The sequence below is a fragment of the Amphiura filiformis genome, chromosome 12, assembly GCF_039555335.1.
Source record: "Amphiura filiformis chromosome 12, Afil_fr2py, whole genome shotgun sequence".
Lineage (NCBI taxonomy): Eukaryota > Metazoa > Echinodermata > Ophiuroidea > Amphilepidida > Amphiuridae > Amphiura > Amphiura filiformis.
The window spans coordinates 34,397,271-34,424,845 of NC_092639.1; the positions used below are offsets into that span (position 1 = coordinate 34,397,271).

The 27,575-nt window shown below is 36.6% G+C and overlaps 1 protein-coding gene across 1 annotated transcript in view; it reads left to right on the forward strand.

Moving 5' to 3' along the window:
* LOC140166110 (TBC1 domain family member 15-like) overlaps window positions 1-23,361 on the forward strand; it is a 38,762-nt gene extending 15,401 nt beyond the window's left edge. The window contains exons 6-15 of the mRNA XM_072189497.1: window positions 1,738-1,932; window positions 3,878-4,006; window positions 5,397-5,500; window positions 6,247-6,341; window positions 8,553-8,669; window positions 14,574-14,680; window positions 16,208-16,307; window positions 17,942-18,039; window positions 20,365-20,481; window positions 22,117-23,361. Coding sequence (XP_072045598.1) covers window positions 1,738-1,932; window positions 3,878-4,006; window positions 5,397-5,500; window positions 6,247-6,341; window positions 8,553-8,669; window positions 14,574-14,680; window positions 16,208-16,307; window positions 17,942-18,039; window positions 20,365-20,481; window positions 22,117-22,359 — 1,305 coding nt within the window. The 3' untranslated portion in view covers window positions 22,360-23,361. The remainder of the gene's footprint in view (window positions 1-1,737; window positions 1,933-3,877; window positions 4,007-5,396; window positions 5,501-6,246; window positions 6,342-8,552; window positions 8,670-14,573; window positions 14,681-16,207; window positions 16,308-17,941; window positions 18,040-20,364; window positions 20,482-22,116) is intronic.
* Window positions 23,362-27,575: the final 4,214 nt, after the last annotated feature.

Below are 27,575 nucleotides of genomic sequence, written 5' to 3' on the forward strand. Positions count from 1 at the left end.
AAAAAAAATACTAATCCATTTTTAGGAAAAAAAAGTTATAGGCCCTAAATTACTTGCTATTCAAGGTTGGAAACCAGAGAAATACTCTTACTCAGTAATATAATGGCTTTGGAAACCCTCAATTTACAGCTACATGCATACGTAAGAAGGGTCGGATTTACTAGGACACTTTTATTGGGAGGGCAGGTTAGTGTAGTGGTCTTCTCACTGCTTCTCACCACTGTGGCCGGGTTCAATTCCCTTAGTGCCACATGTGAGTTTGGTTGCCGATCCATGCTCGTACTGACTCCTCGCAGGTTTTTCTCCTGGTGCTCCGGTTTTCTTCCTGCATCTAAAATCAGACCTCTTCCCATATCACTGCCCCGTCATATCCGGATGGTATCCCTTGAATTTAGTAGCCTCTGAGCACTATTTGGGCTTAACCTGGCTTCGGCCGAATGTTATCAATAAATAAATAATAAATCCTGTTAAAATCATTTTAGGATACTTAAGCAACTTGAAGCAAGAATTCTTGAAAAAACTTAGGAGGGGGAAACACTTCAAACCGAGGAGCCAGGGGCCAATCATGTTGTCATACCCAGGGCTACAGTGCAACAGAGCATAAATGCCCAAAACTGAATTTTGGACAGATTGACACATAATTTAAAATCTAGATTAAAGTGAAAGATGTCACTTACAACATATTTTGATCAAATTCTGATCTTTAATAAGGTTGCAAAATTTGACACGTTTTCGTTCATTTTCATATAATTAGCATAATAAAAAGAAATGTATGAAAAAAATGAATTTATTTTTTTTTAGTCAAAAGTAAATATGTTATAAAAATCAAACTTACAAGAAAGATTGACTCCTACAAATCCTACAATTCTGTCAGAGAAAATTTGCATATTTAGATTTATTTTTTTAATTAATGGACATAATATTGATTGATTAATTTGCGATAATAAATATTTTTTTTATGATTTACATAATTCCAAACATGTCAAGCAATATGTCAAATTAAAGCTAATGAAATGCTTTATAGATTTGTCAGAGCACATTTTGCAAAATGCATTCAGTATTTTAGTTACAAAATTCCAAACATTCTATTCCAATTTTTTGCTATACACGCACAGGGGCTGTTCTTTTAAAATCCGCGCCTAATCAATAATGAGTCTTTCATCTTATTGTCAAAGTACTGTGTTCCCTGCAGCATTATGGAGTGACCAGGTCCTTGAGTGTGATGGTTTTGTAGCAGATGACAGTGCTCATTCAAGCCTATCAACTTGCTGAATGGCTGGGCATTATCAGCTATCAAAGAGATGCCTTATGCAGCTGCCAATCACAATAGAGGTTTGATAACATTTTGTTAAAAACCCAAAAGTGATATAAGGACAAAACTGTGCATGTTGGTACTTGATTGTTAGGATTCTTATATGTTGAAAATCCCATGTAGTAGTATTTTTTATGTGTAGTGTATATTGTTCATAAATTATATAGATTTTGAATTTTGGGCATTAATGCTCTGTTGCACTGTAGCAAAAGCGAAACCTGATCTCACATGTAAGACACTGCATGCTTTCAAACCAATATCTAGCACACTCGATGTCAAATAATGACCAACAGAATCGCTTCAGTAGCAGTGACTGAAATCATGCAATAATATGACGTTGAAGAAATTACAAATTCGCTAACACCTACATTCAACGTGGTCAATTGATATTAATTGTCTCCTTGTTTTTGTCTCTGTGCCAATAGAAATTCTTCCAGGATCCGTACACAGCAACTCTGGGAGGCTTCTCAAAAGTGACCAACTTTCTGAAAGACAATCTGCTTGTAAACCAGCCTTATTCCAGACCAGCTGATGAGTATGCAGAGTTGATGCCTGATATGGCTGGGCTGGGGCTGACAATGAGCTTAGAAGCAGAGCATGGCTATGAGTTGATTATGCAGGTGTGGTCTATATTAAAACAAGTAATCATGCTTTTGACCGATAATTGAATATATACTATATATATTCAATAATAGGTCAAATGCATTATGAATAAATACTTATTAGATAGTCTAAAAAATCCCAATGTTTCCCATGTGGGAAAGGAGTTTAAGAAACTTAAAGTTGGTTGTTCTTTGGCAACTATTAAATACATATTAAAAACATCAATTCATGCTGCGGCACTGAGTACGAATCTTTTCTATACTTTTATGACAAATCTATCTCTACTGACAAGAACAGGATACAACAAAAATACCTGTATAACTTTTTCCAAGTAACTTTGTTCTAAACGGTAATTTTACAGATTTGTTTTGTCGAAACTAGGAATCCACCATTTAACGCAATATCCTATAACTTCTATTAGAAACATCCAATTTTTAAATCTAAAATTCTTAAGAAAGCTAAATATATGTAGAACTTAAAAAATTTAAAACAATGCCACCAATAGTAGCTATTCATACTTCCTATGCAGGTACTTTACTGGAGTTAAAACTACGTTATGTGACACAAAACACTGACAAATAAAAGTTTAGCTTTGTGAAGAAACTTTTATATAGTAATGCCTTATCCTTAATACAGCTAGAGAATCTACAACTGACGGGTAATGACGGAGATAATAACATGAATAATACAAACTTTTCGCTGAACAAGGAATGATCTTTGACCTGACCTACGGTCAGGTCAACACTAATTGAATTAGTCTTAGACCTCCAGTCGTTTTGTTAACCTAACTACAGATATTAATTGTGACCTGAGAACTGAGAGCTTTCAGCTTTAGTTTGCTACTATATTGGGATATTCCAGAAATTAAAGGCACCCTCAAAGAAGACATGGGGATTGGGATTCCCAAAAATTGTCACCAATTTTTTCCTCTGGGAATCCCCCAAATGGTCATTATTTTCACAACCCTAAAGAAGACATGGGAATTCCCAAGAAAAAGACGCCTTTTTATTTTAGGCTTGGGAATTCCCAAAAATTTGCCTGTCTTTATTGTCAAAATGGGAATTCCATTTTTTTTTTTTTTTTTGGATAAAATGTTTGTCTTGGAATTCCCAAATATTTATGGTACAAATGTCTTCTTCAGGGTGGTGCCGTTAATTTCTGGAATAGCCCAATTAGCCCAATAAATGAAAAATGAAGCCAGTCATGTTCATTTAAAACAGGATGTGAAACCTAAGTATGATAATGAAGATTACTGTACCCCCCCCGGATAAATGACAGCAGGAGGTATGTTCTTTATGTTGCTGTGTGAATCAAGAGGGAGCGCTGTTATTGGGTGGATATCCACAGCTGATGCACTATTTGAGAGAGCATTTGATTAGGCTAAAAATAATAACAAGTTTCCTGAATATTTGATAAATATTTATGGTCCCATTGTTAAGTTCGCAGTAAAGAAGTACAATAGGGAAAAATCATTTTTAAAATAATATCTATAAATAGTAGTAGGTAACTATAAATAAGAGTGTTTATTTCAATATTTTTCTCAGACATTTATTTGCTTAAAAATACAACTTTTCTTGATATTTTCAAATAGAAAACCCATGTGGCCTTAAACTATTGCAGTCAAAATACTTATAGGAAACAACTTTTAATTTAAAAAGATGGGCTATTCCAGTTAAAATCTATACACCCCCTATGGAAGACATGAACTAATCTCCCGAACAGGGCGTGTTAATTTCAAATGGAGTCACACGTTCATTATTATTGTTATTATTCACACTCCCTGTGCGGGAGATTAAAGGCCATGTCTTCCATAGGGGTGTATGGATTTCAACTGGAATTGCCCAATGTATTATTATAGATTTGAAATCAATCCATTTTCTGATGATTTCTGCATTTTGTCATACTTATGAATCAAACGAATCTCTAATCCTATTGTTTCATTGAATTGATACCATTGTGTAGGCTAAACTTGGACCAAGACCTGAGATTACAAGGAGTGATCCAGTAACACAGGAGGAATGGAAAAAACATATTGATAAAGAGGGGAGAATAACAGATGTACCACAGCTGATGAAGAGAATATTCAAAGGGGTAGGTTATCACTTATTGTTTAGCCCCCCCGCTCTGATTTTGTAAAGTTGAAAATCACTTCAGTGAATAGATTCATCAGGTTTGTAAAACATATCAATTAGCAATTTTAAACTTGACAAAACCAGTAAGTTTTTACTTACTCTAATATTTCGTCCTACACGTCGGAGGACTTCAACAGACGTGACTATCTGATCCACTTTCCCGGGAAACTGAACTTCTTACCCTTTACAGGCACATGTAGACAACACATCTTTTGTTTAAAATAGCAGTAGAAGTGCTTACAATGTGATGCTCATTACTGCTGGTGATATAATAAAACAATTAAACCATGATACTAAAAATAAGTTGTTTACAGGCACATGTAAACAACACATCTTTGTTTAAATACCTATAGAAGTGTGTAGGCCTTGATCAGTGTGATGCTCATCACTGCTGGTGATATAAGGAAACAAAGCATGATACTTAAAATAAGTTGTTTACAAGCTATATGTTCCAATGATTTTAATTGTTTGCTGTGAAGATGTTCACTGCAACTAATAGGCAACCCACGTAGAAAAAAACATGTTAAAAAAATTAGCCATTGAAGGTTGATGCACATACATACCAGCCCTATGAGAAATGAGAACAGGATAAACCTTATATTCCGTATGCCCAAAAGAGTTAGACCGGGTTTAAAGTTAGACCTCGTCTAAGTGGAATTTAGTCTCAGGAGAAAGAACATTTTCCTTCACATTTGTTAGAGTTATTTTGTATTATTTTTGAACTTTGCATAAAATCTTTAGAATTTGCTATCTACTATAGGATGGAAATAAGAGTAAAGGGTCATTCCTGATGGAACTAAATTCCACTAAAGACCAGGTCTAACTTAAGACCCGGTCTAAATCTTTTGTGCATACAGAGTATTAAGAGTGACAGCTTTATAAAGAAACATTTGTAGGATGTGGACATAACATATCCTGCTTTGTATGCCTTTAAAGGATGGGGTATGAACGTTTGGAGAGTATTTATTGTGGGACATTAGAGCACATCAGATATATCGAATTGCATTCTGAATACGAAGAATGTCCTTCTGATATCAAATAATTTAGATTTTTTGAAATTCACATTTTATGGCAAATGATTAAAAATTAATATTTTTGATATTTAACAGTACTCAGGGTGGGGGGATGTGCCCCCCACCTTCTGGCAAAATTACCAATTTTTGTTCTTTTCAGCCACTTTTGACAATTCAGACCCATTTCCTCCCCCCACACACACACCCTACACACACACACACACATTTCAAGTCAGATTGGCGTTAATGGCCATGGCCATTTCCTTCATAATTCTGTACTTGTTGTGTTTATATAATTCTTCTGATAAATGTATTTTGTTTTTGTCCAATGTCTAGGGATTAAGTCCATCAATAAGAGCAGAAGTATATAAATTTCTTTTATCCTATTACCCATGGGACTCAACTACCAAAGAAAGGACAGAAATCAAGAAAAGAAAAGAGTAAGTATCAGGGTTTTAGCCATGGGGAATTACCCTGGTCCCCCCATCCAGGAAAATGTTGATGTGAAAAAAGTGAATTTGAATGAAGAAGTGTTATGCTGTTAAGTCCATGGCATTATTTGATGATGTATTTTGTTTATTTTAATGATGTAACTGACTGTGGTTCCCACTGTTCTCATGTGGGAAAGGGCTTAAAAAGGAATTTTTTGAGGGGGTTAATAAATAACAGATTCAAAGCAAACTCTAGTTGTAAAGTTTGTTTGGCTTATCTTTGGCTTATATAAGGCTTTTGTTACTGCGCGTGTCAATCACGCTCGCGTAAATTCACATTGGCTTGCACCAGTCAAGCATTACACAACTAGTGTAAGCACTGCGTCCATATGCGTGCATGCCATCTGTATCAACACACAGTGTTATTATTTTGTTCTTATATAAGCAGAACAAAGTTTAGTGTGGGTTATCAAGATTGCGTTCTTTGGTCGCAGCTCGTCACCTTTAACCCATAGGTCAACTAATAGATTAACCATGGGTCAACCAATAGGTTAATGGGTTAAAGGTTAAGCTTAACACATTCATAGTCAGCTGTTATTTCCTTTACAATTCATTCATTCGGGGGGGGGGGGGGTATATAAGTTATCTCAGACTGGGTCAAGTATAAAAAAATTCATGCTAATTTAAAATCGTGCTGATGTGTTTTACAATTGGAGAATCTATTTTGTTTTTTTATTCCATTATTTTTCCTATAGGGAAGAATACTTTGTGATGAAAGCCCAGTGGAGAACAGTTACTGCAGAACAAGAAAAAAGGTTCAGCAAATTTGCAGAGAACAAATGTATTATAGGTATGTTGTAGAAACAGATTTATATGTGCAGGTAGTTCTTATGCAAGCGTCAGTTTGAAGCTTGAACCTACCCATCTCAAGCCTTCAACGCTACATCGGTGTAGATTCAACGCCAAAGCCGTGCCGGTAGTGCCCTACATGTTTCTCATTGCCAGTTTAACACTTGTGTCAAAGTAATCAATAATCCTATTGTTACTAAGAGTATAATAAGCTTACATTTATGTCTGTACAATTGTTATTGTACAGCTCTATTCTTTGTTTGATTTTATGAGACCATGTGTGGATTATAAAGCATTGTATTTTATGAAGTATCTATTGGGTATTAACAATGAGGGGACATTCCTGAACCACGTTGACTTGATGACGTTTTAAAGCAGGCGCCCTTCATGACTATATGATATCTGTTCCCAGCAGCAAGCAAAATGAGACACATGATGTAACACGACACCCCACACTTTATGTAGTGTCGAAGGCTTGAGGAGGGTAGGTTCAAGCTTCAGACCGACACTTGCATTAGTTTACAATTGTCTTATGATTTGATGTTGAGAAATATTCACATTACTATAAAATTCTTTGCTATTTAAGGAATCGCATATCAACGTTTGCACAGTATTTTTTGTGGGACATGAGAGCAGGCTGCAAAATAACCGAAGGCACCAAAGGCAATTGCCTTTGGTGCCCTTAGCAGTTGTCTTGATGCCCTATTAATTACTGCTATTCTTTAAACATGTACTTGCTATGTAAAATAGATGTGCCCTTTCAAAATTGTAGCCTGCATGAGAGCACATCAGACATATCAAATATTTTGAATACGAGGAATGGCCTTCTGATATCAAATATGTTTGATCTTTTTGAAATTCACGATATAGAATTTGATATTTAATAGTCAAAGTAAACTTTATAAATCTAATGATATGTGCTTTAAGTGTATGTAGCTGGCATGAAAAGCCGACCATCAATTAAAAATTTTGACCTTTCATATTGAAAATATTAAAAAACATCCCCAAAACACTTAAAAAACAAAAAGTCAACATTTTCATATGATGGACAGCTTTTCATTCCAGCTAAATACACTTTTAGTACATATCATAAAATGTATACAATATACTTCACGGACTGTTAAATTTCAAAAACATCAATTTTTAATCATTTGCCGTAGAATTTTTATTATATCGCAAATTTATTATGTGCAATATATATTTTCTGTTTCTCTCATTTAATATGATCTTAATATTCCAAGTAATTCATTTATGAAAGTATGTGTGTGCAGAGAAGGAGTTTGAGTATGTAGTCATTAGTGCATGAGTAGGGAAAGAGTTTGAATAAGTGGTGTGTAAGGTCAGTGGGTGTGATCTTGTGGCAGTGATATTTTATGAGTAGATGTGGGGTGCAGAGGAGTGTGTGGGGGTGTACATGTGGGTGAATGGATGAAAATGAATGTGTGGATGTTTTAACTATGTAATTTACTCTTTTCTTCATAATTTTGCTGTATTTATATGTACATTGTATTTTAACATTTATACTTTTGTATTTTTATATGTGTGTACTTTTGTAAAATTGTTGCATTTCAGTTTTTATACTGCTATGACAATTGTGTAATAAACCTTTTATAAATGAAAATGAATGAATGAATTTAAAAAAAATTACATTATTTGATATCAGAATGACATTCCTCGTATACAAAATGCAATTTGATATATCTGAAGTGCTCTCAGGTCCCACAAAAACGTCGCTATCCAAGCCCTTAATAATGTCAACGTAAAATATGCACACATTTCATTCCTAATATGGTTATGTTAAGATTATATTAACAAATATTGGCAGAAAATGGACATGCTCACTGTCAGTGGGGGGTGTGTGTGTGGGGGGGGGGGTCTGTGGAGGGTGGATGATAAGATAAGAAATGGCAGATAACAACATTTAAACCTATGAGGAGCATGGTGGTGTAGCGGTACAGACTTGCCCCCTTGGAAATTTTGCTAGGTATGCCAATGCCACCATCAACACAACTTGCACCAAAACATGTATAGTGGCTAGTGTGTTTGGGTGAGGTCATGTGGGGGGGGGATGTGTTCGTTGATAGGCATGTGTCCCCCCCCTTTTTTTTTTTTTTAAACTCATGACATTGACACATTGTGATACAGCATCATTCTGTACTCTGTAAATAGATTAAGTAATTACCCATTTTTGTCTTTTTATTGTACTTTTCAGACAAAGATGTAGTTCGGACTGACAGAGTGCATCCCTACTATCAGAATGATAGCAGCTCCCATCTAGAAATTCTCAATGATATACTCATGACCTATTGTCAGTTCAACTTTGACCTTGGTAAGTTAAGTTTTATCCCGTATATGACTATACTTTTGCTTCACCCCGCGTTTGGTTGTGACATCGGTGCTTTTGCGCCATTGTGCAGCAGGCATACTGGTGCTGACAAAACGCACTTGTATGCGTTTGTGTGTGCTTCGGGTACCTGGGCAGGGTATTTCCTGCCCGGGTAATGTAATCTCGGGCGGGCACCCGCGAGCCCACCTGAAAATCCCTGGCTTAGAGTGTATGTTATAAAAACAATGTTCCTTGAAAACAGGGAGAAACGTACATAAATTTAATAAGCTACTTCACTTAATGTGATTAACGCTGCTTCTATCAGCTTTGAACAGCTATTTAAGATATTTTTATGGTAGTATTTCTTAGAATGTGACAACTAGATCTTGTTACCTACCTTATCAAGGAAAATATACAAGATTATCAAAACATGTCTTCTTTTTGTTTTGCCTGAACTTGTTTTTATGGGGTTTGAAAAGAAGCAGGAGGTTAATTTGTTGTACCATAAAAACTCGACAGTAAGCATTATGCTATCTATCAAGTTTTTATGGTATGTTACATGATCTAGTCCATGGAGACCAAATGCGGCAAATTTGGAATTGAGAAAATGGCAAACATATGGAGTTGAATAAAAGAAAATACACATCACATAACTTACGACCCAAGTATGAGAGACCTTTGTTGCTTTCAGTATATGATAGCCTAATGTTTGTACAAGGTAATAATTTTCAGAAATGCCTCCTTTGGTCCCCATGGAGCAGATTGTATACTGCAGTTGTGAATGCTCAATTTAGGCGAGGCTTCTACACTATCTGTGCTCTTGTTTTTCCAAACTCATAGCAATTATATATGCAAAATGAAACCCAATAATGTTTTTTAATTAATTATACTTCTGTAACGTGACAATAAATCACATTGCTGCAGGGAAAATTAGGCATTACTATAAAAACATGTTTTTTTTAATCATTGCAATTAGTGCAAATTGAAACCCAACAAAGATTTCTTTTTCAAATCATAGCAATTGTACTTCTGTGCAACGTGACAACTAGATCACATTGCCTGAGTGATCAGGTAAAATTGAACAAGTCTATCAAAACATGTTTTTAAATTATTGCATTATATGCAAAGTAAAACTCAACTAATGAACCAAGGAGGTGCCAACCTCGTCACAATTATAATTGATTCCATAATACATTGGAGTGTTGGGAAAAGGTTAAAGGTCATTGGCCATTGTCCGAAATAGTTAACGGAATTAAGTATTATTGATCTCTTCCTAACTGCATCAGTGAGCCGGTCAATTGATAATAATACCTGTACAAAAATAATAGTTACTCGGAACTTTTGCTCTACTGTGGAACATATGATAAATACTCTTGTCATGCGCGTATATTTTTTGGGGGGCTTTAGATGGCCAGCCCCTCGGTAAAAGTAGGGGCGTGCCAAATTGAAGGGCGGCGGAAGAAGAAGGGCGGACAAAAAGAGGGACGGCAGAAGAAGAAGGGCCAGCAAAAAGAATTAGTAAAGAAAGTAGGGGGGGGAAATTTGAAAAAGCATAAAAATTTTTGAAAAAATGGTACTATACATCAAAATGTGCTTGCTTTTAGGGCGCCAGCGCCTGAAACCCCCTTTTTTTTTTTGCTCTTCACTTTTTCTAACCACCGTAAAACAATTGGGTCAACCTTTTCGGGCTGTTGATGAAGGGGCGGCAAAATTGAATTTTCTTCAGCCCCCCGGGGTAGGGGCGGCCACGGTACGCCACTGCTTGTAATGCGACAATTATGTCACGTTGCTTCATCAGGGAAAACTATCAAAACATGTTTTTAGATCATTGCAATTATATATGCAAATTTAACCCCAACTAATGAAGGTTTTTGTCTAACATATCGCAATTATACAAGGGTCATTCAATTCAATAAGTTCTACCACCTCTCATATATAACTTTGGTTCTGTAAATGGTAGCTTCTTCAAACTCCACATGATTATACATTGGAATGTCACCTAGAAATTAGAGCGAATGTATATAGACCACTTGACATCACTGTTTATCAACAAAGCCGAGGGACTCGTCTATCGATATGCTCGAATGAGGCGCTACACTGTTCAATGGCTTTCCTGTACTATATGAAATGTGGCGAGCGATTTAAAATGCACGTGCCCTTAGCAGACTACCATGCGTACGCACACTGCAGGGCAACGAACAATGGGAATTGCCATAATGCGCGCGCCTACTGCCGGGCAATGACGTCACATGCCAAGTGGTCTATAGATACCCTTTCTAGATTTTTATAATTGACCTCAAAAACAAAATCAAATTTGATTCACCAGAAAGGTAAAAATAGTAAAGCATTTACATGAAAATAGGAATGTGTATCCCTCATGCGAGATTTGCCCGATATGCAAGGGGTATGATTATATGCTAACAGATTTTATATGAAACAACATAAAATTTGATAGTTTTGTGACTCATAGCAATTATACTTCTATAACATGACAACTAGCAGGGACTGTCTTTTGGAATTTGCAGGAGAGCATTAAATAGCTCTTCTGGAGCCTTCAAGGAGAGTTGTTTAGAGCATTTACAACAGAATGTAAAGAGAGAATGGTTATCTAAGGAGAGCTAAAAATCACTCTCCTAGATAAGATTTAAGGAGAGCAGTAGAAATTGCTCTCGCTCTCCTCATTTCTTCATAGTTTAGGTTTAGGTTTTATTAACAAATACATGCAACCAAAGGCTGAATTGTGTACCGTATTACAAAAATACATAATAAATAAAATAAATATAAATAAATATTTATGCAAAAACAGACCAAGATGAGAAATTTCAAAATGTGAGCAACCAAAAAAAACCATAACTTTGGTTGGAGTCTGAGGAGAAATAGGAAAAGCTGAAAACCAGAAGCGAGACAAGATGGATATTAGTAGGGCACCGGGCTGTTGGCGAATCTTTCTGTGCACATTGTCAGCCTGGAAAATTCATCATCATTCCTAAGACTCCTACCATGGACCGCCTAACAAGGGTGAAACCCGCTAGTGCGTTCACAAGAAGGAAGCGACTGAGCAAATGTAAGGCAATGACTTTCCCTCCTAGTGGAAGGATAATGTCTTATTATATCTGACACATTGACTACAGTGGCTGAGAAAATTGATGACCCAAGGCACTATAGCCCCCCCCCTCCGACACCCAAAGCCAATAACTTGTCGATCGCAATATTATGATTAAGGTCAAAGTCCTTTGAGAAGTCAGTGAGAACCACAGTACCTATATTTTGAGGTGAATCAGAACCAAGGAACATAGTATGAATAAGATTAATCAGATAATGAGATGTAGAGATGCCACTGATGTTATCAAACTGGTTATGTCAATATTGTCAGCAATATAATCTAGAATCCATTTTGAGATGAATCTCTCAGCAATTTTAGCAAACATAAGTTAATGATATGGGGCTAAGTTTGTCAATACTAGGATGATATTGTTTTGGAACCAGAATAACAATTGCATACCTCCACTGATGGGAGACAATGCCTTCAGCAAAAGAAGAGTTAACCCCATAAGAACTACCTGCCGATTGGCCAAAAAGAAGTTTTCATTATCAATTGGACCAATCAGCAACATTGTTAGAATAATTTCACCACACAAAAAATTGGGGTGAATTATTGCAAAGCTCCATTCTGATTGGTGATTAAAGTGAAGATATCACGTAATTGACCAATCAGAGGCAATGTTAGATCGGCAAGTAGTGCTCAGGGGGTTAAGAATTTCAGTCATAGGACCGCTCAGATCATACACAAACTCCCTTATGATCTTAGGTGGCATGCCGTCAGGGCCACAAGATTTGGACGCCTTAACATTCTTCAGCTCATGATAGACCTCCCAGGGATTCAGGATGGATACACAGTCTTTAACAGGGAGGAAAGCCGGGAGAGCAGATGTGACAACCAGCTGAACATGACTAGAAACACCAACAAATTTTGTGTTGATTGCATTGCTTTGTGATCACTCTCATTAAGGTCTTTTATATCATCTGTGAAAATAGACAAGCCTAACAAAAGATATTTTCAAATAATAACATTTATATAATTATGCAAAGTGAAACCTAATGATGAACAAGGTTTGTTTTGTAACTCATAGAAATTATACTTTCGTAACGTGACAACTGGATCACATTGCTTCATCAGGGAAAATGGGCAAGATTATTAAAACTTTTAAAACTTTTAAATCATAGCAATTACATATATGCAAAGTGAAATAAGGAGTGGGATTTTTCTTTTGGCAGATTTATGGGCCATGAGCAAAGGAAGTTAATAATAATAACCTTACCCCACACTATGGAATACTTGTGTGGGGGAAATACCTTTAAAACCTAATTTAACAAAAACGGAACTTATTAAACTCAAAAATGGGCCCTAAACAGAGAACAGGATTTGTGAAGTATAATGTTCTTGCCATTGCAGATATGTACACGCTAGAACAGGTGTGTTGATTCCATATATTGGGCTATTCCATTTGAAATGCACACTACCCCTGTGGAAGATTTTTGAAATATCTTCCACATAGGGAGTATAAGTTTCAAATAGAATAGACAGTTGAGTAACTCCAGTTGTTGAAGATAGGAAAGGCATAATACAGGGGGAGTATGGGTTTCAAAATGATTAACACAGACTAATTACATTTGAAAAACATACTACCTCTGTGGAAGATATTTCTAAAATCTTCCACATGGGTAGTGTAGATTTCAACTGGAATAGCCCATTGATGACCTCCCTGCTACATTTAACGATTACTTAATGAAACGTTTTACTGTCCATGGCTATCAGACAACAAGACACATCAATGATTTTAATTAAACATGGAAAAAAAAACAATAACTTCAGGAATAATTGATTTAGATGACAATTTTCATATGGCAAACTGTCGACACTTTATAGGAGATTTCAATTTTACCAAGAAGAGAAAAGCAATTCGAATAAGTAGCCCAGCCCAGATCTATTCTGTGAAAATACTAACAAAAGATCTGTATTAAATTTTATATTAAAAAAAATCTATCAATGCTCTGATATGTGTGCTGAAAATGTCAACCCTGCATTATGAAGTGTGTGTGTGTTAAAAATGTTGAAGCTTCATTTGATGATTTCTCCTTCATGCTTGATGGATTTCAATGGAACTTTGACACAATGACCCTTAGGTACATGTGATGTCAACAGATATGAGATCAAAGTTCATCTGAGGGTCTTTTGAGGGAGGTCATTTTCAAAATGTATTCAAAAAGCTTCACTGCCCCCCCATTTTACAAAGCCTCTTGTTTCAAAAAGCTTCTTTTTTTTCCACATTTTACAAACCACAAAAGCTTCTTGTTTCCCCAAGTTTTTTCATCCCATAATTCGACAGGGACATTGGTTCGAGGACAGCCTTGTTTTTTTCAAGTGCCGCCCATTGCCTTTTCTGTTGTCAGGTTTTTGTTGTGTCTTTATTTATACATTTGTGATGTTGATTTCTTTCAGGGAGAGGATTCCAGACCTGAAACTTTTCCTCTTTTTACCCAATTTCCTCTTCTTTTATCCCTGAAATTTATGCCCAAATTTGAGCTTTTTTAGCATGATTTTGCGCTATTTTCCTCTTTTTAAAGCATTTTCCTCTTTTTTCACAAATGGTCAGTTTCAGGTCTGGGATTCCATCTGACCGTACATTGGCCCATGGCCATTAGCCTTTACTTCTATACACATAATTGAATTTTGTGCATTTGAATTGATGTTATTTAAAGTTAGTTTTGTGTAAATGGAAATAATGAAATTGGAGCATCTGTTGTTGTTGCTATCTACCCCATGCATACGTTTACGGCTATGGATCAGATGAACTGTTATTCCTTGGCCAACATTTTGCATAATTTGTTATGATGGATTTGTTTCAGGGTATGTGCAAGGTATGAGTGACTTACTATCACCTATACTACTGGTGATGGATGATGAGGTGGATGCATATTGGTGCTTTGTAGGTTTCATGGATCACATTGGAGTGGTAAGTAAATAGAAACCATCTAGAGCTATGCAAGGTATGAGTGACTTACTATCACCTATACTACTGGTGATGGATGATGAGGTGGATGCATATTGGTGCTTTGTAGGTTTCATGGATCACATTGGAGTGGTAAGTAAATAGAAGCCATCTAGAGCTATGCAAGGTATGAGTGACTTACTATCACCTATACTACTGGTGATGGATGATGAGGTGGATGCATATTGGTGCTTTGTAGGTTTCATGGATCACATTGGAGTGGTAAGTAAATAGAAACCATCTAGAGCTAAAGCAAAGAGTCTGGACTCAAGACTAGCACCCAGGGCATAAGGCTATGGTTAATCTATCATGTTGAAATGTCACACATGTAGACCAATGATAGTGTAGCATTGGCATTTATTGGCAAAATCTTGAAATCAAATGATAATTGGTAAAGCTTTGCACATGTAACACCTAGCCCATGTTATTGGCACAACGCATGGCGGTCGCACAGAATGCAACCAAAATTTTCCGGTTGTACAGCTAAATATACTGGAGCAGGAAAGTTGAAAGTCTTTCTCAACTTTCCTGATTGGAGGTTCTGTATAGCGGGAAATTTTTACGGGGTTTAATTTTCACGCTTTTTTGCTGTCAAACAGGCAGCCGCTAATTTTTAACCCCGCAAAAATTTATTACACAGTACTTAATGTAAATATATTTGGAAACACAAATAAAACACCTACTAAACTGTCCAGAATTGATAAAATTGTGAAAAATTAACCAAGCGAAAATATCCTACTATACAATACACTATTTTGCTCTCAATTAGTAACATGCAACCGGCAGAGTTTTTTATTAAGCTCTATTTTAACTCTTTTTAAGGTAAGCTGAAAAGGGAGCGAGTTGGCGCAGCGGTAGTTCCCTCGTCTTGCCCCACTGCGGTCCCGGGTTCAAGCCCGGCGCGGCCCAAGGACTCATGTGCACTTGGTTTATCCCGATTCCATGCTTGCTCTCGCAGGTTTTCTCCGGGATCTCCGGTTTCCTCCTGTATCCCAAATATCGGTGATTAGTTCTTTGGTTATCAAAAACTTCCTTCACCCAATGGAATTTGGGGAGCTGCACAGATAATGGTGGATGTTACAATCTAATTGCGGATAGGTGTGCGCCGTTCGGCAGCAACTGGCCTAGTTGATGCGATCTGATTGTGATGATTCACCATTGCAGCGAAATTACAGCGCTTTGAGTCCTCTAAGATCTGGAGAAAGGCGCTTTATAAATCCAAAATGTATTTATTATATTTATTTATTATTTATAAAACAGGATATCACAACTCTTTACATAGGGAAAGTTAAGGAGGGAGGGGGAGTGAGGGAGGGGAGGGTAGGAGGTAGGGAGACAGACCAATAGAGATGGTGATAGAGGAGAGAGGGGGAGATGGTGACAGAGAGGGGAAGAGATATGGGAGAGAGACATGAGAGGGAGGTAGGAGGGAGAAAGAAGCCATAAGCAATGATTAACTTGTTTCCTATGCTTTTCATTCTTTGTCAACAGTGCGTGAACTTTGATATGGAGCAGGACGGAATGAAGAAACAGTTACTGGATCTCAACAAACTTTTGCAAGTTATTGACCCCAAATTGTACAGCTACCTTCGTAAGTGCTCGTGTCCATACTTTGTTAGGTTTTTTTGTGATGACGCTTTAGAATTTCCTAATCTGGCTAACAGAAGGCTCAGAGCTTCATCAGTTGCACCCAGCTCTTTCTTAAACACTTTGTAAAAGAAACTTTATGAAATTTGGTTGGTTCATGGCCGCTGTTTAATTTGAGACGGTGTAAAGCAGCTGCAATGCACATGTCAATACAATGATACTCATTATGAACTGACTGCATTTGCACAGCAATCACATGACTGATGAACTTATTGCACCTGACTGACGAACTGTTTGCATTTGCACAGTGATCACAGGACTGGCGGTTATGATTTTTATCATTCATCTTTTTAATATCAGCATCTAATTTACACAACAATGTTTAAGAATGAGAATTATGCCCCCACACATTGGGGCTTATGTTATCATCCAGATGGTTGGCTGCCTGGCTCCCTGCCTGCCTGGTTGGTTCTCCTTCCGGGCGGAAGCAAAACCATTAATCCACTGTGCAGCTTAAACACAATAACCGATCAACTTCATTATTATGTCTTCAGAATCTTGCATCCTATACTTTGTACATAACCTGGCTGTCTGATAAATTTGTGTATCGGCTGTCCAATAAATTTGTGTATCGGTCTGTAACCTCTTCATAGAGTGCATAGTTCATATACAAAAGTCACCATGTATGTCTCTTTTGGTGTGATTTTTTTGCCATACTATGACCAAAACTTACATTTTTGACCCACATTTTTGACCCAAAATCACATTTTGACCAAAAATCACATTTTTTACCAAAAATCACATTGTTTTTAACTCAAAAAGATTCTGAAGACATAATAATGATAAAATTGGACGGATACTTTCGCATGATACCTGAATTTATCGATCTCGCTAGAGTTTTCAAATATTAATGAGCTTATATGCTTATTTTTGTGTGCAGGCCACCTTAATTACGAATCGTGTAATTCTGTTAACCTCTGCATTGGTCTCTTATAACATGCAAATAAATACCATAAATTTGCATTATCTTGTGCAAACTTTTCAGCATATTATTATTTGTATTTACAATCCTTTGTTATTTACACTACCTCAAGTACGAACCACGTAATTCTAGTTAATCTCTGCATTGGTATCTTATAATATGCAAATAAATACCATAAATTTGCAAACCTTTCAGCATAATCCTTCTTGGTTAGTCATAATGGGCTTTTCCAGTTAAAGACAAAGTTTATTTGTGTGGCGCATATCATTTGTATTTACAATCCTTTATTATTTACACACCTTTGTGCACGGGCCACCTTAAGTACGAACCGCATAATTCCAGTTAATCTCTGCATCTTATAAAATGCAAAGAAATACCATAAATTTGCAAACCTTTCAGCGTAATTCTTCTTTGTCAGTCATAATGGGCTTTTCCAGTTAAAGACATTATTTTTTTCTTCAAATAGAGTTACCTAAATAGGTGAGTCCATTTGAAATTGTATCCCCCTGTATGGAACATTAAGGTTATGTCTTCCGTAGAGGGTGTGTGAATTTCAACTGGAATGGCCCTCTGCGTAAACATAAATCTCTCTACCCTGACTTGAAATTGTGATACAAAGTAGAAATTTGTTTTTGTGAACTTTTTTTCTTCTACAGAAGCCAAGGATTGCAGCAATTTGTATTTTGTCTTCAGATGGCTTCTGATCTGGTTCAAGAGAGAGTTCACCATGGAGAATATCCTAAGAATATGGGAGGTAAGCCAAAAGTTACAAAGGGATGATCATGTCAACCGCCCTCTAGAGTTTGAGCTGATTACGCCAAATGGGATAGGGAAGCACAGGTCGGGGTATCCAGGGTTTGGTTTGTAAAGTTTAGGTAGAGACTTGTTTCCGAGAGTTTGGAAGCAGAGTTGTAATGAGTCATCAGATGGAGTCATCATTTGGAATGATACTTAGCTCGAGTCAAGTCAGTCGAGTCACTTTACAAATTCAGTGGGGTTGAGTCACCGAATAGCACTCGAGTCAGTTGCCTCATATCACCCAGAGTCACAAGTCATGACCAGTTACAACATTTTCTAAAAGTGTGGCCTATATTTATTTATACAAACAGAAGTAGAATGCATTTCTATACCTGATGCCCAGATTTTGGGCCAGATTTTATCAAAATGTTTGTATGTGTTGGGCAATTTTAGATCCAGATTTGAAATAAGGGGCCAATTTTCGATATATTTATACATCAGCTGTTTTATGGTAAAAAAAAGTAAAAAGTAACATCATTTTGATACATCAGTGATGTACCACTTTTTGGCTTCTACCTTTAAAAGCATGTAAGCTAAAAATTGATACCGATGCCACTAATAGAACAAGATGATTTGCCCCTTCATTTTGCATACCACTTGTCCATTTTTTTTCTCATTTCTTCACAAAATGCACAAAAAAATGCAATGCAATGTAATGGGTGTAGTACCCCCTTAATAGAATAGCCTTATCCAGTCGGGCCATTAAAACAAATGGATCCATTCTTTGGAATTTCCTGGATGAGACACTTATATAAGTTTTAAAAAATACAGCATTACTCTGCAATCAATCAATTTTAAACAATAAATCAGAATTAGTTCAATGCAGATAACCTCAGATTTTTTCAGGCCTTGCCGTAATGTTATCTGTGGGCGGTCAGGTTTTTGTTGTGTTTTTAACACTAACAGCAAACACAAAATGTTATTGAGAATAATCACAAAGGGTAGAAAAGGTTGCATTTCTCAAAATGTTTGTATGGTTTGGGCAAGTTTGGCTCAAGATTTACACTAATTGGGCCAATTTCCTACAAATTTGAAAATGTTTTACCTACACATGTATATGCAACCACCCCATTGAAAAATTTATGTGTGTGTGTGGAGGGGGGGAGTGGCAATTCGCCTCGAGCGTGTGTTACATATATATAAGGCGTGTAGATTCATGTTAATTTTTGTGATTGAAAGAGTATTTTCTTGTATTCTTGACCGGGATTGCGGTATTTGATGTATTTAATCAATTTAGTTCATGCATAGGCTAAAAGTATCATTAGAAATCTGTTCAACATTTGAAAAAAATACACTATAGCGGACTTGAAAACCGTGAATGCAGCAAGCGACAATTTTAAAGGCAATTTTATTGCTTGAAGACGATAAAGCCGTAGTGTTCCAGGATACGCAATGGCAGGGTAATGGCGGCTTACATACTTTGAAAAAAATTCAAAATGTACAGTGCTTACTGTAGAAGAAAATAGTTTCTTAGAATAGCTCTCTCCACATGGGTGTCAATTGCAGACAACAAAGTTTCTTAAACTATTCACAAATCAGCATGAAAAATGCATTAAAAAGGAGTACAAATAAGCCTACTATTGGTTCAATATAGTTGAGTTTCTGAACCAATAAACTTTCATACATTTTTCAAATATTTGAAAATAAAGGAACAAACCAAAAGATTGAACAGAAACAGATAGTTGCATTAAAAGCTGCCCCATGCAGTTTCACTTCAGTTTTAGGTGTATTAAGAAGGGGGGGTCAAAAGTTTGGTTTACAAAGGGGGGGGGGTAAAAATTAAAATATGAAAAATGTATGTTCCAGCCTTCCTCGCCAAAGTATTTCTTAGGGGGAGAGGCTTAAAACGACACTTATGTATCTCATACACTGATGTATGTTGAACCCGTTCCAGTTTTGTTTCAGATAGGCAGGGGTTCTTTATCAATGTAGGATGATGGATAAAGAGAACAGAAAGCAATGAGCTATTCCAGTTAAAATCCATACATCCCCTGTGTGAATTGCAAATGGGGTTACCTCAATGTGTGACTCCATTTGAAATCTACCCCCCTTGTGTCGGAGACTAAGGTCATTTCTTCCATAGGGGGTGTATGGATTTCAACAGGATTAGCCTATTCATTCTGGTGGTCTCAACTCTCAAGTAGAACTTTAAGATATGCACAGCTTTGTTTTTGTTTTGTCGTTTATGTTATCATATGAATGATGTGGATGGGTGATCCATGTAAGAGTTTCCACATTTGGATGTTAAATCTGCTCTGTTTTTGTTTCTAACCTCATAAAGGTGATGTGGACGGGCGAGCCATGCAAGAATTTCCACATGTTGATGTGTCTAGCTATTCTAGATGGAGAGGCTGAACATATGCAGAAAGAAGACTTTGGATTTAGCGATATTCTTAAGGTAAGTAAGGTTGTACAATACCTCTGTGGTTTTATTGCCTAGTACCACTCTCTAGAGTGGAGTCAAAACCCATGTACCACTCACATGTTCCAATCCAGACATAACAAGTCACATGGGAGATCACTTGTCCCACCCTCTAGTATAAACTTTAAAAATAAACAAACCCACCCAAAGAGTGGTCCTACTCCAGACATAACATGTGACATGGGGGACTACTTGTACCATCCTCATAACTATTACTTATTACAGTATCCAGTAAAAGACTGTTTTAGTTCGAATTCCTAGGGCGCATTCCTCAGCAAATATTATAATATGGCTTGAATATAATAAATGGCTGCAATTCAATTTTTTTTTTGCTTAATATATTATTAGGCCAAAACAAATAAAAGGTCTGTTTGCCCTTTCAGCTCAAAATTTCTTTGAGTCAGGCACAGGCTGTTGTGCAAGACTTTCCGCGAACAGAAACGCTATTGTAATTTTACTAACGATTTCTATGATTGGTCCATTTTGACGTCACTTGCCGATATAAACCAATCACTGATAAGCTTGCATTCTATCAACATTGTTCGGCCATCTTTAATTTTGACAACTGATATTGCGTGATCGACAGGATTTGTTTATCGGTATCGAACCAAAATCAAGATGAAAACGCTTCAGAAAAATGACGCGAACGTCGGCGTAGTTGATAAAGATCTGAAAAACAAGTTCCGCTGGAGCTGGCTGGATCACGAAGTGAAAGTAATACATGTTAAAGATGGTCGCGAATTGAGCTGTACGGTGGAGGAAAATGGTATCAAAAAATTGCTGTCGCCGGTAAAGCTTATTGCTCACTGTGTGGGGACATGATATCTTATGGATCCAAGGGAAGAATTGCTTTAACGGACCATCTAGAAACCCTCTGTAATAAGTAATAAGTGAGGTTAAGTATTTGATTTTCACTCACATTGTACTAAAAAGTGGTATTTTTTCATTCAAATTAAACATTTTGTCTTCATTTATGTGTCTTTTTTTCCTGTAAAATTGCTCTCCTGAGAGGGCCTCAATAGGGTTTTTACAGTGTAGAAGCTCGGGCCCTCAACCCCGCCGGGGCTTAGCCCCTGGATTCCACCAGGGGCCCTTAAGCGGGCCCCTGGACCCCCGGCCGTGAGGGGCGAGAGCTTTACTCGCTACGCTTGTTCCGCTTCACAAGTTTCCTCCATTCTGGGAATTCCCTAATCACATGCCTGATTGGTGTCTATTGGTGAATATATGGGGTTTACACCTTTTAAGATGTAAATTTCACCAATATTTAGTGCTGAGAATTCCATCAAAATGTTTAAAAAGCTACTTCTCCACTTTAAAATAAACGACTGTTTTTTTTTTTTATTGGGTCAGTGGGGAAAGATCAATCAAACATTTTTTAAAGGCCTCATTGTATCATATTTAAACTATAATGTAAAGGAAGTGCCACAACATCACGTTGTGCGTTTAGTGGCATCTTCATCCACTTCTCCGCCTACTTTGTCATATTTTGCCATTTATCTCACTATTTTCATTGTCATGTTTGCAAATGGATGAAAATAAATTGAACTGAATTGCTATTCTGCTTAAGTGTCTTCACATATTAATACCAACATATTTCTTTTGATATTTCAGCATGTGAATGACCTTTCATGTCGCATAGACGGTGATGTAATCCTAGCCCGAGCAGAGGCAATCTACCTACAACTCAGCGAGTACAAAGAACTACCACATGTTATCAAGGAGATCATTGGGACCGCACCAGCATCAGAAGAAAATGGCGCCACCACTGGAACAGAATCACCTGTATCGGAAAGCAGCATTGAGGTATTGGCCGAGTCGGAAGGAGAACAAGCTGCTGAGCAAGAACAGACTTAACCCTAATTCTGCAGAAGCAAAATACAGTCCAGCCTCTTATCCGGCCATGATAGGACCAAGCATTGGCCGGAAAAGTGAATTATGTGTAATTTTTTTTATAGAATGTCCAGTGTGCTATACCGTAAAAACTTGATAGTTAGCATATGTGCTTACTATCGAGCTTTTGAAAACGTGAAATTGTACTAAAGTCTAGCGCTTTACCAACTGAGCTAATGGGGTTGAAAAACATGTGCCTCGATGATTTGCTCAAAGCCCTTTACACTTTTGTGGATGGGGCACTTCATGTTTGCATGTTTTAAAAGCACTCAATAGTAAGCACATATGCTAACTATCAAGTTTTTACGGTATTTGGGATAATGAAAGACTACTCAATATCGGTAGGGTAATAACATTGAAAGATGGTATTTGAGTGCTGTATGCAACATAGATATGTCCTCCTTATGCTCCAATGCATAAAATTAAAAGTTACGGTGCCATTAAAAACATGTTTTCTTATGAAGATCACTGTTGGATAACAGAGAGATGTGTGTGTAAAAGAGGTCTGGATAAGGGATGTTGGACTATATTGTCATGAGGTCCATAATTTAAACAAATTGTACAAAAAACACAAAGAATCTGATCGATGATTGTAGTCAATATTTAACAATATGCTTAGAAGATTATCAAAAGTATCAAAATATTATCTCCATTTGGAAATTGAATGGAGAAATATTTTGTACAGTTCTTGACAAGATCCTTTGGTGCTTGTAGAGAGAGTATAGTGCTGCATCAATATGGGCTCTGACTCATTATCAGAAGGTTGTGGGTTCAAACCCCAGCGGTATTCGCTATACACTATTCGATCAGGCCAGTATAGGTCAGTTTGCCAATTTTAAAATTGAACCTTCATTTAATCAAATCGTCGGGTGCATCACATACTGGTCTATCTTGAATTTTTGACTTTTTTGAGAAAATTGGTATATAGTTCTTTTTTACGGAGCTCTTCAAATACAACAAATTACAGACCTCAATTTTTCCTAGATAATTAGTTATAAAATGTTTAATTTAAACTATCAAAATACGTATTTTCACATACTGATCTATCTCGAAAAAAAACACGCATTTGTAGAAAATCGCAATTGAAAATCTTCGTATTAAGTTTACCTTTCTATAATTTAATTAGACTACGGATTTTCATGAAAGTGGTTTTAAATTAAAGCATATACTTAGCAGATTTATTTAAGTGGAATCTTGAATTATATTTATGTATGTAATATTGCTTAAAACTACACTTAAGTTGTAGTTCTGTATGTGAAATCGTTAATTTCCGATATCGTATTGAAAGTGCATTACATACTGGTCTATCTCGAGATAGACCAGTATGTGATGCGCCTAAAGTCACATCATTGTTCATGAAATCGAGATAGCCCCAAGATAGACCAGTATGAAACAAATTTTAAATACGATATCGGGAAATTAACTATTTCACATACAGAACTACAACTTTAGTGTAGTTTTAAGCAACACTGCATACATAAATATAATTCAAAATTCCACTTACATAAATTTGTTAAGTATATGCTTTAATTTAAAACCACTTTCATTAAAAATCCATAGTCTAATTAAATTATAGAAAGGTTAACTTAATACGAAGATTTTCAATTGCGATTTTCTCGAATGCGTGTTTTTCGAGATAGACCAGTATGTGATGCGTCCGACGAAATGCTTGTAAGTTTACTTTGTGAGGTCACATTGCATTCAATGAGGTGTCATAATGTGCACGCACGATTCCCACTATACTATACGCAGGTATACGGCCTTTTCGAATAGTGCCCTCTTATGTGACCCAGTACTATGAAATTACCTTGCTCGATTTAAGCTATACGCGTGCACCTGCGAAACATGTACCGTATACCCGAATAGTATACTTCTATGTGATCGCAGCCTCATGTAGACAGGGCACTTAAATTCTGTTGAGTCTCTCCATTTGGGATTCATGTGCACGAGGAGTGACAATCCCCCACAACAATTTGTATTCAAGAGAGTCTTGTCTAAGGAAAAGGAGACGGGCACTTCAGCCTGTGAGCATTGTTCCAGCACATCCTTTAACTTATCTGTACAAAAAAACCATGAAAATTTGTATGGTGTATATTGTACACTATTTAACAGCATGCCTAGATTATTACCAAAATGATCACTTTGTTTTCTCCATTTATAATTGTGATGTGATCAAGAAAATGGGTCGTTAGTCAAGAAAATCAAAATTCTGTTTTCATTTGTCATTTTCAAAGCTTCATTTCAATGAAAACTCCATCACAATTAGACTTATTGCTCCATATGGTCATTTTAATGTTGCTGAGAATAACAAAATACAAAGGATCTTGAATACTATTATTATATGGCTATATCTCAAAATCAATTTTAGCGACAAACAGCTCCTTTAGTTTGATCACATCACAATTTGAATGGACAAAAATTGATCACATCACAATTTGAGCGGACAAAAATTAACGTAACATTCTCAAAGGGATTTCCAACATGCATGCCATGTTAAACAGGAAGCCCCGCTTGGTCAGTTCTCCACAGAAGAACTGAGAATACACATGTTACTTTGATGACAGATAGAACAGAATTTATATGGATAAAGTGTGGCTTTTACTTTAAGTATGTAAAAAGAACCAGGTCATGCCAGGGCCATTCATTGCCACAGATTGTGTTCAAAGAATGAGGTGACAATTATCCTTGATATGATTCAATCAGCTAATCATGACTCCAATTAGTACAGGCACTACAGTGGCAAGAAAGTGCCAGAGAACACTGGGCCAAGTGTGTGACACCATGTAGTATATCAAGAACACCAAATTCTTAACAATGCTAGGCATGATGACAAATATAATATTCACAATTTTGCTGTTAAAATCACAATATATAATCAATATATACGCTATGTCATGTAGGTTCCAATCACTATTCTAATTGAATGTATTACTGAACAACTGGTAACCAGCTGCCCATGTTCAAGACATGTCTTGTGCATGTAAATAACAGCTTTTCAAAAGAAATATAACCTATATTCTGTGCCAACCAAATTACACGAAACTTTCTTCAATGTCTTGTTTGAACTTGTTTAGAAAGAGACTATGCAGTCATTATTTCTGTCTGTATTGCATGTGTGCTAATTTGGTTACGGTTTGTAAAAGAGTGAACTCAAACTTGGTTGCAATAATCAATGGGTAGAGGACTCACAGTGACCTGATGGATGTTGAGGCCAATATTCACAAATACTAAAAATCAAATTTTTTCCCTTTCAAGTTACAGATCATGACCAAGGTTGCTCAAAATAACTTCTTACGGGAAGGATCAAGGTCAAGGGTCTACGGGAGAGTTAAGTCAAAGGTCACCCAGGGCTAATGTCACAATTTGTATAAAATTTCAGAAAATAGCTTGGGGAAATACTTGCTAGAAATAAATTTGAAAGTGTGGGGAGATACATGTTAAATAACAAGAAGAAATCCCAAGTTCACAAAGGTCAAAGGTTATATGCAGGTCAAATTGTAAATTGCTCCGATTTGACTGAAACCATGCTGGTGAGGATAATAATCAATGATTGAAATTGTATATACTTAACAACAACTTGCACAAGACAAAGTTGTTTTAATATTGCACAAGCACATTACATAACAGACAGGCCAGAGATATTCTTGCTAATGGGTTAGATGTTACACCCATGGACAAAGAAGATAACAGACCACGTACCACGTCTCCGCATCACTCGATAATGATGGCCGATTGTTCCATGAAATGCGACAAGCAAAACTGCTACGCACATATTGCATATTTTTACGGTCTATCGTGAAGGCCCGCAGCCCTCTATTGTGTATACGCGAAGGTACACAACACTAGCATGATTGTTAGACAGGGCAGGATCGAACAATCGGCCCTCATGAATATGCGAGAATTCACAGCATACAATACACGGGGACTTTGCCTGTTGATACAGGGTCTGTAGTAGTCTGTGGTTACACCACAAAGGACTTTTTCAGTGCAAATGTCATATAATTTCCAGTTGTAATACTCAATTCACGCAAGGCTTATCACCATAGATGCTCTTGTCTATATACCTCTCGACATGTGACATCATTGCCCGGCAGTATGCACACAAATGATGGCAATTTCCATTGTTCTTTGCCCTGCAGTGTGCATACGCATCATAGTTTTCTCAGAGCATGTGCATTTTAAATCTCCCACCACATTTCATATAGTACAAGAAAATCATTGAACAGTGTAGCAGTTCGTTCAAGCATATCGATAGACCGGTCCCTCACCTTTGTTGATAAACAAAGTGGTCTATAGGTTTCCTGTACTAGACAATTTCTTAAGTATTGAGGTGTGTGTCTGATTACAAAGCATATGTGTGTGCATGTCACTCAAGTTGTAATCTGTTTTGCAAACATTTTTAATTACTATCAGTAAAGGTTGGCATTGGTCGACGCATATCAGTCAATCAGAACCTAACATGTTTGAGCTGTGCATGTGCTTTTTAAGCCTTTTAAAAGTGCCTAAAAAGTGCCGAACTTCTCTTATAACTTGATTAAACAAGTATATCTCTTTCAAGTTTTCAAGGTAAATGGTACTTGAAATCCCTGCATGGGGTACAGATTTATGTTTCGGGAAATAAAACTCAGAATAAGTTGACTTTCTGTAAGGATTGCTTGTGTAATTCAGATATGCAGGTTGGTGGCGCTATAAACTTGTCTACCAGGTAGGTGGGTCTATTGTTAAATGTAATTACATGTGGGTGGTTGGCATATGGGTGCACATGTTAGCAGAATGTTTAGCATGAATGTGGGACTACTTAACTGTTAAATAATTACTTCGAGTAAGTTTGCCTTTTGAATTGACTTTGTTGTGTAAATGAAAATATAGCAAAGGAAAAAGAAGCACATGAGAGGTTTCTCCCACCCTTTCCGTTACTTTTGATGCCGGAAATTATAATAATATAGTAAAATCAAAGCCCACACAAGGGTACCATTACATAATCAGCATATACATTTGAATGGAGCATAACAATAGAAAAACATGGGAAAACCAGAAATTTTACTGAAATCATAAAAATGCACAGGAAATCCAAATTGTTGATGAGAATGACTGAATTTTACAGGATGTTTGTGTGAAACCTGATATTTTACTGATATTATGAGCCTTAAGGTTCATTGCAGCTAGTAGCCTAAAGGCAA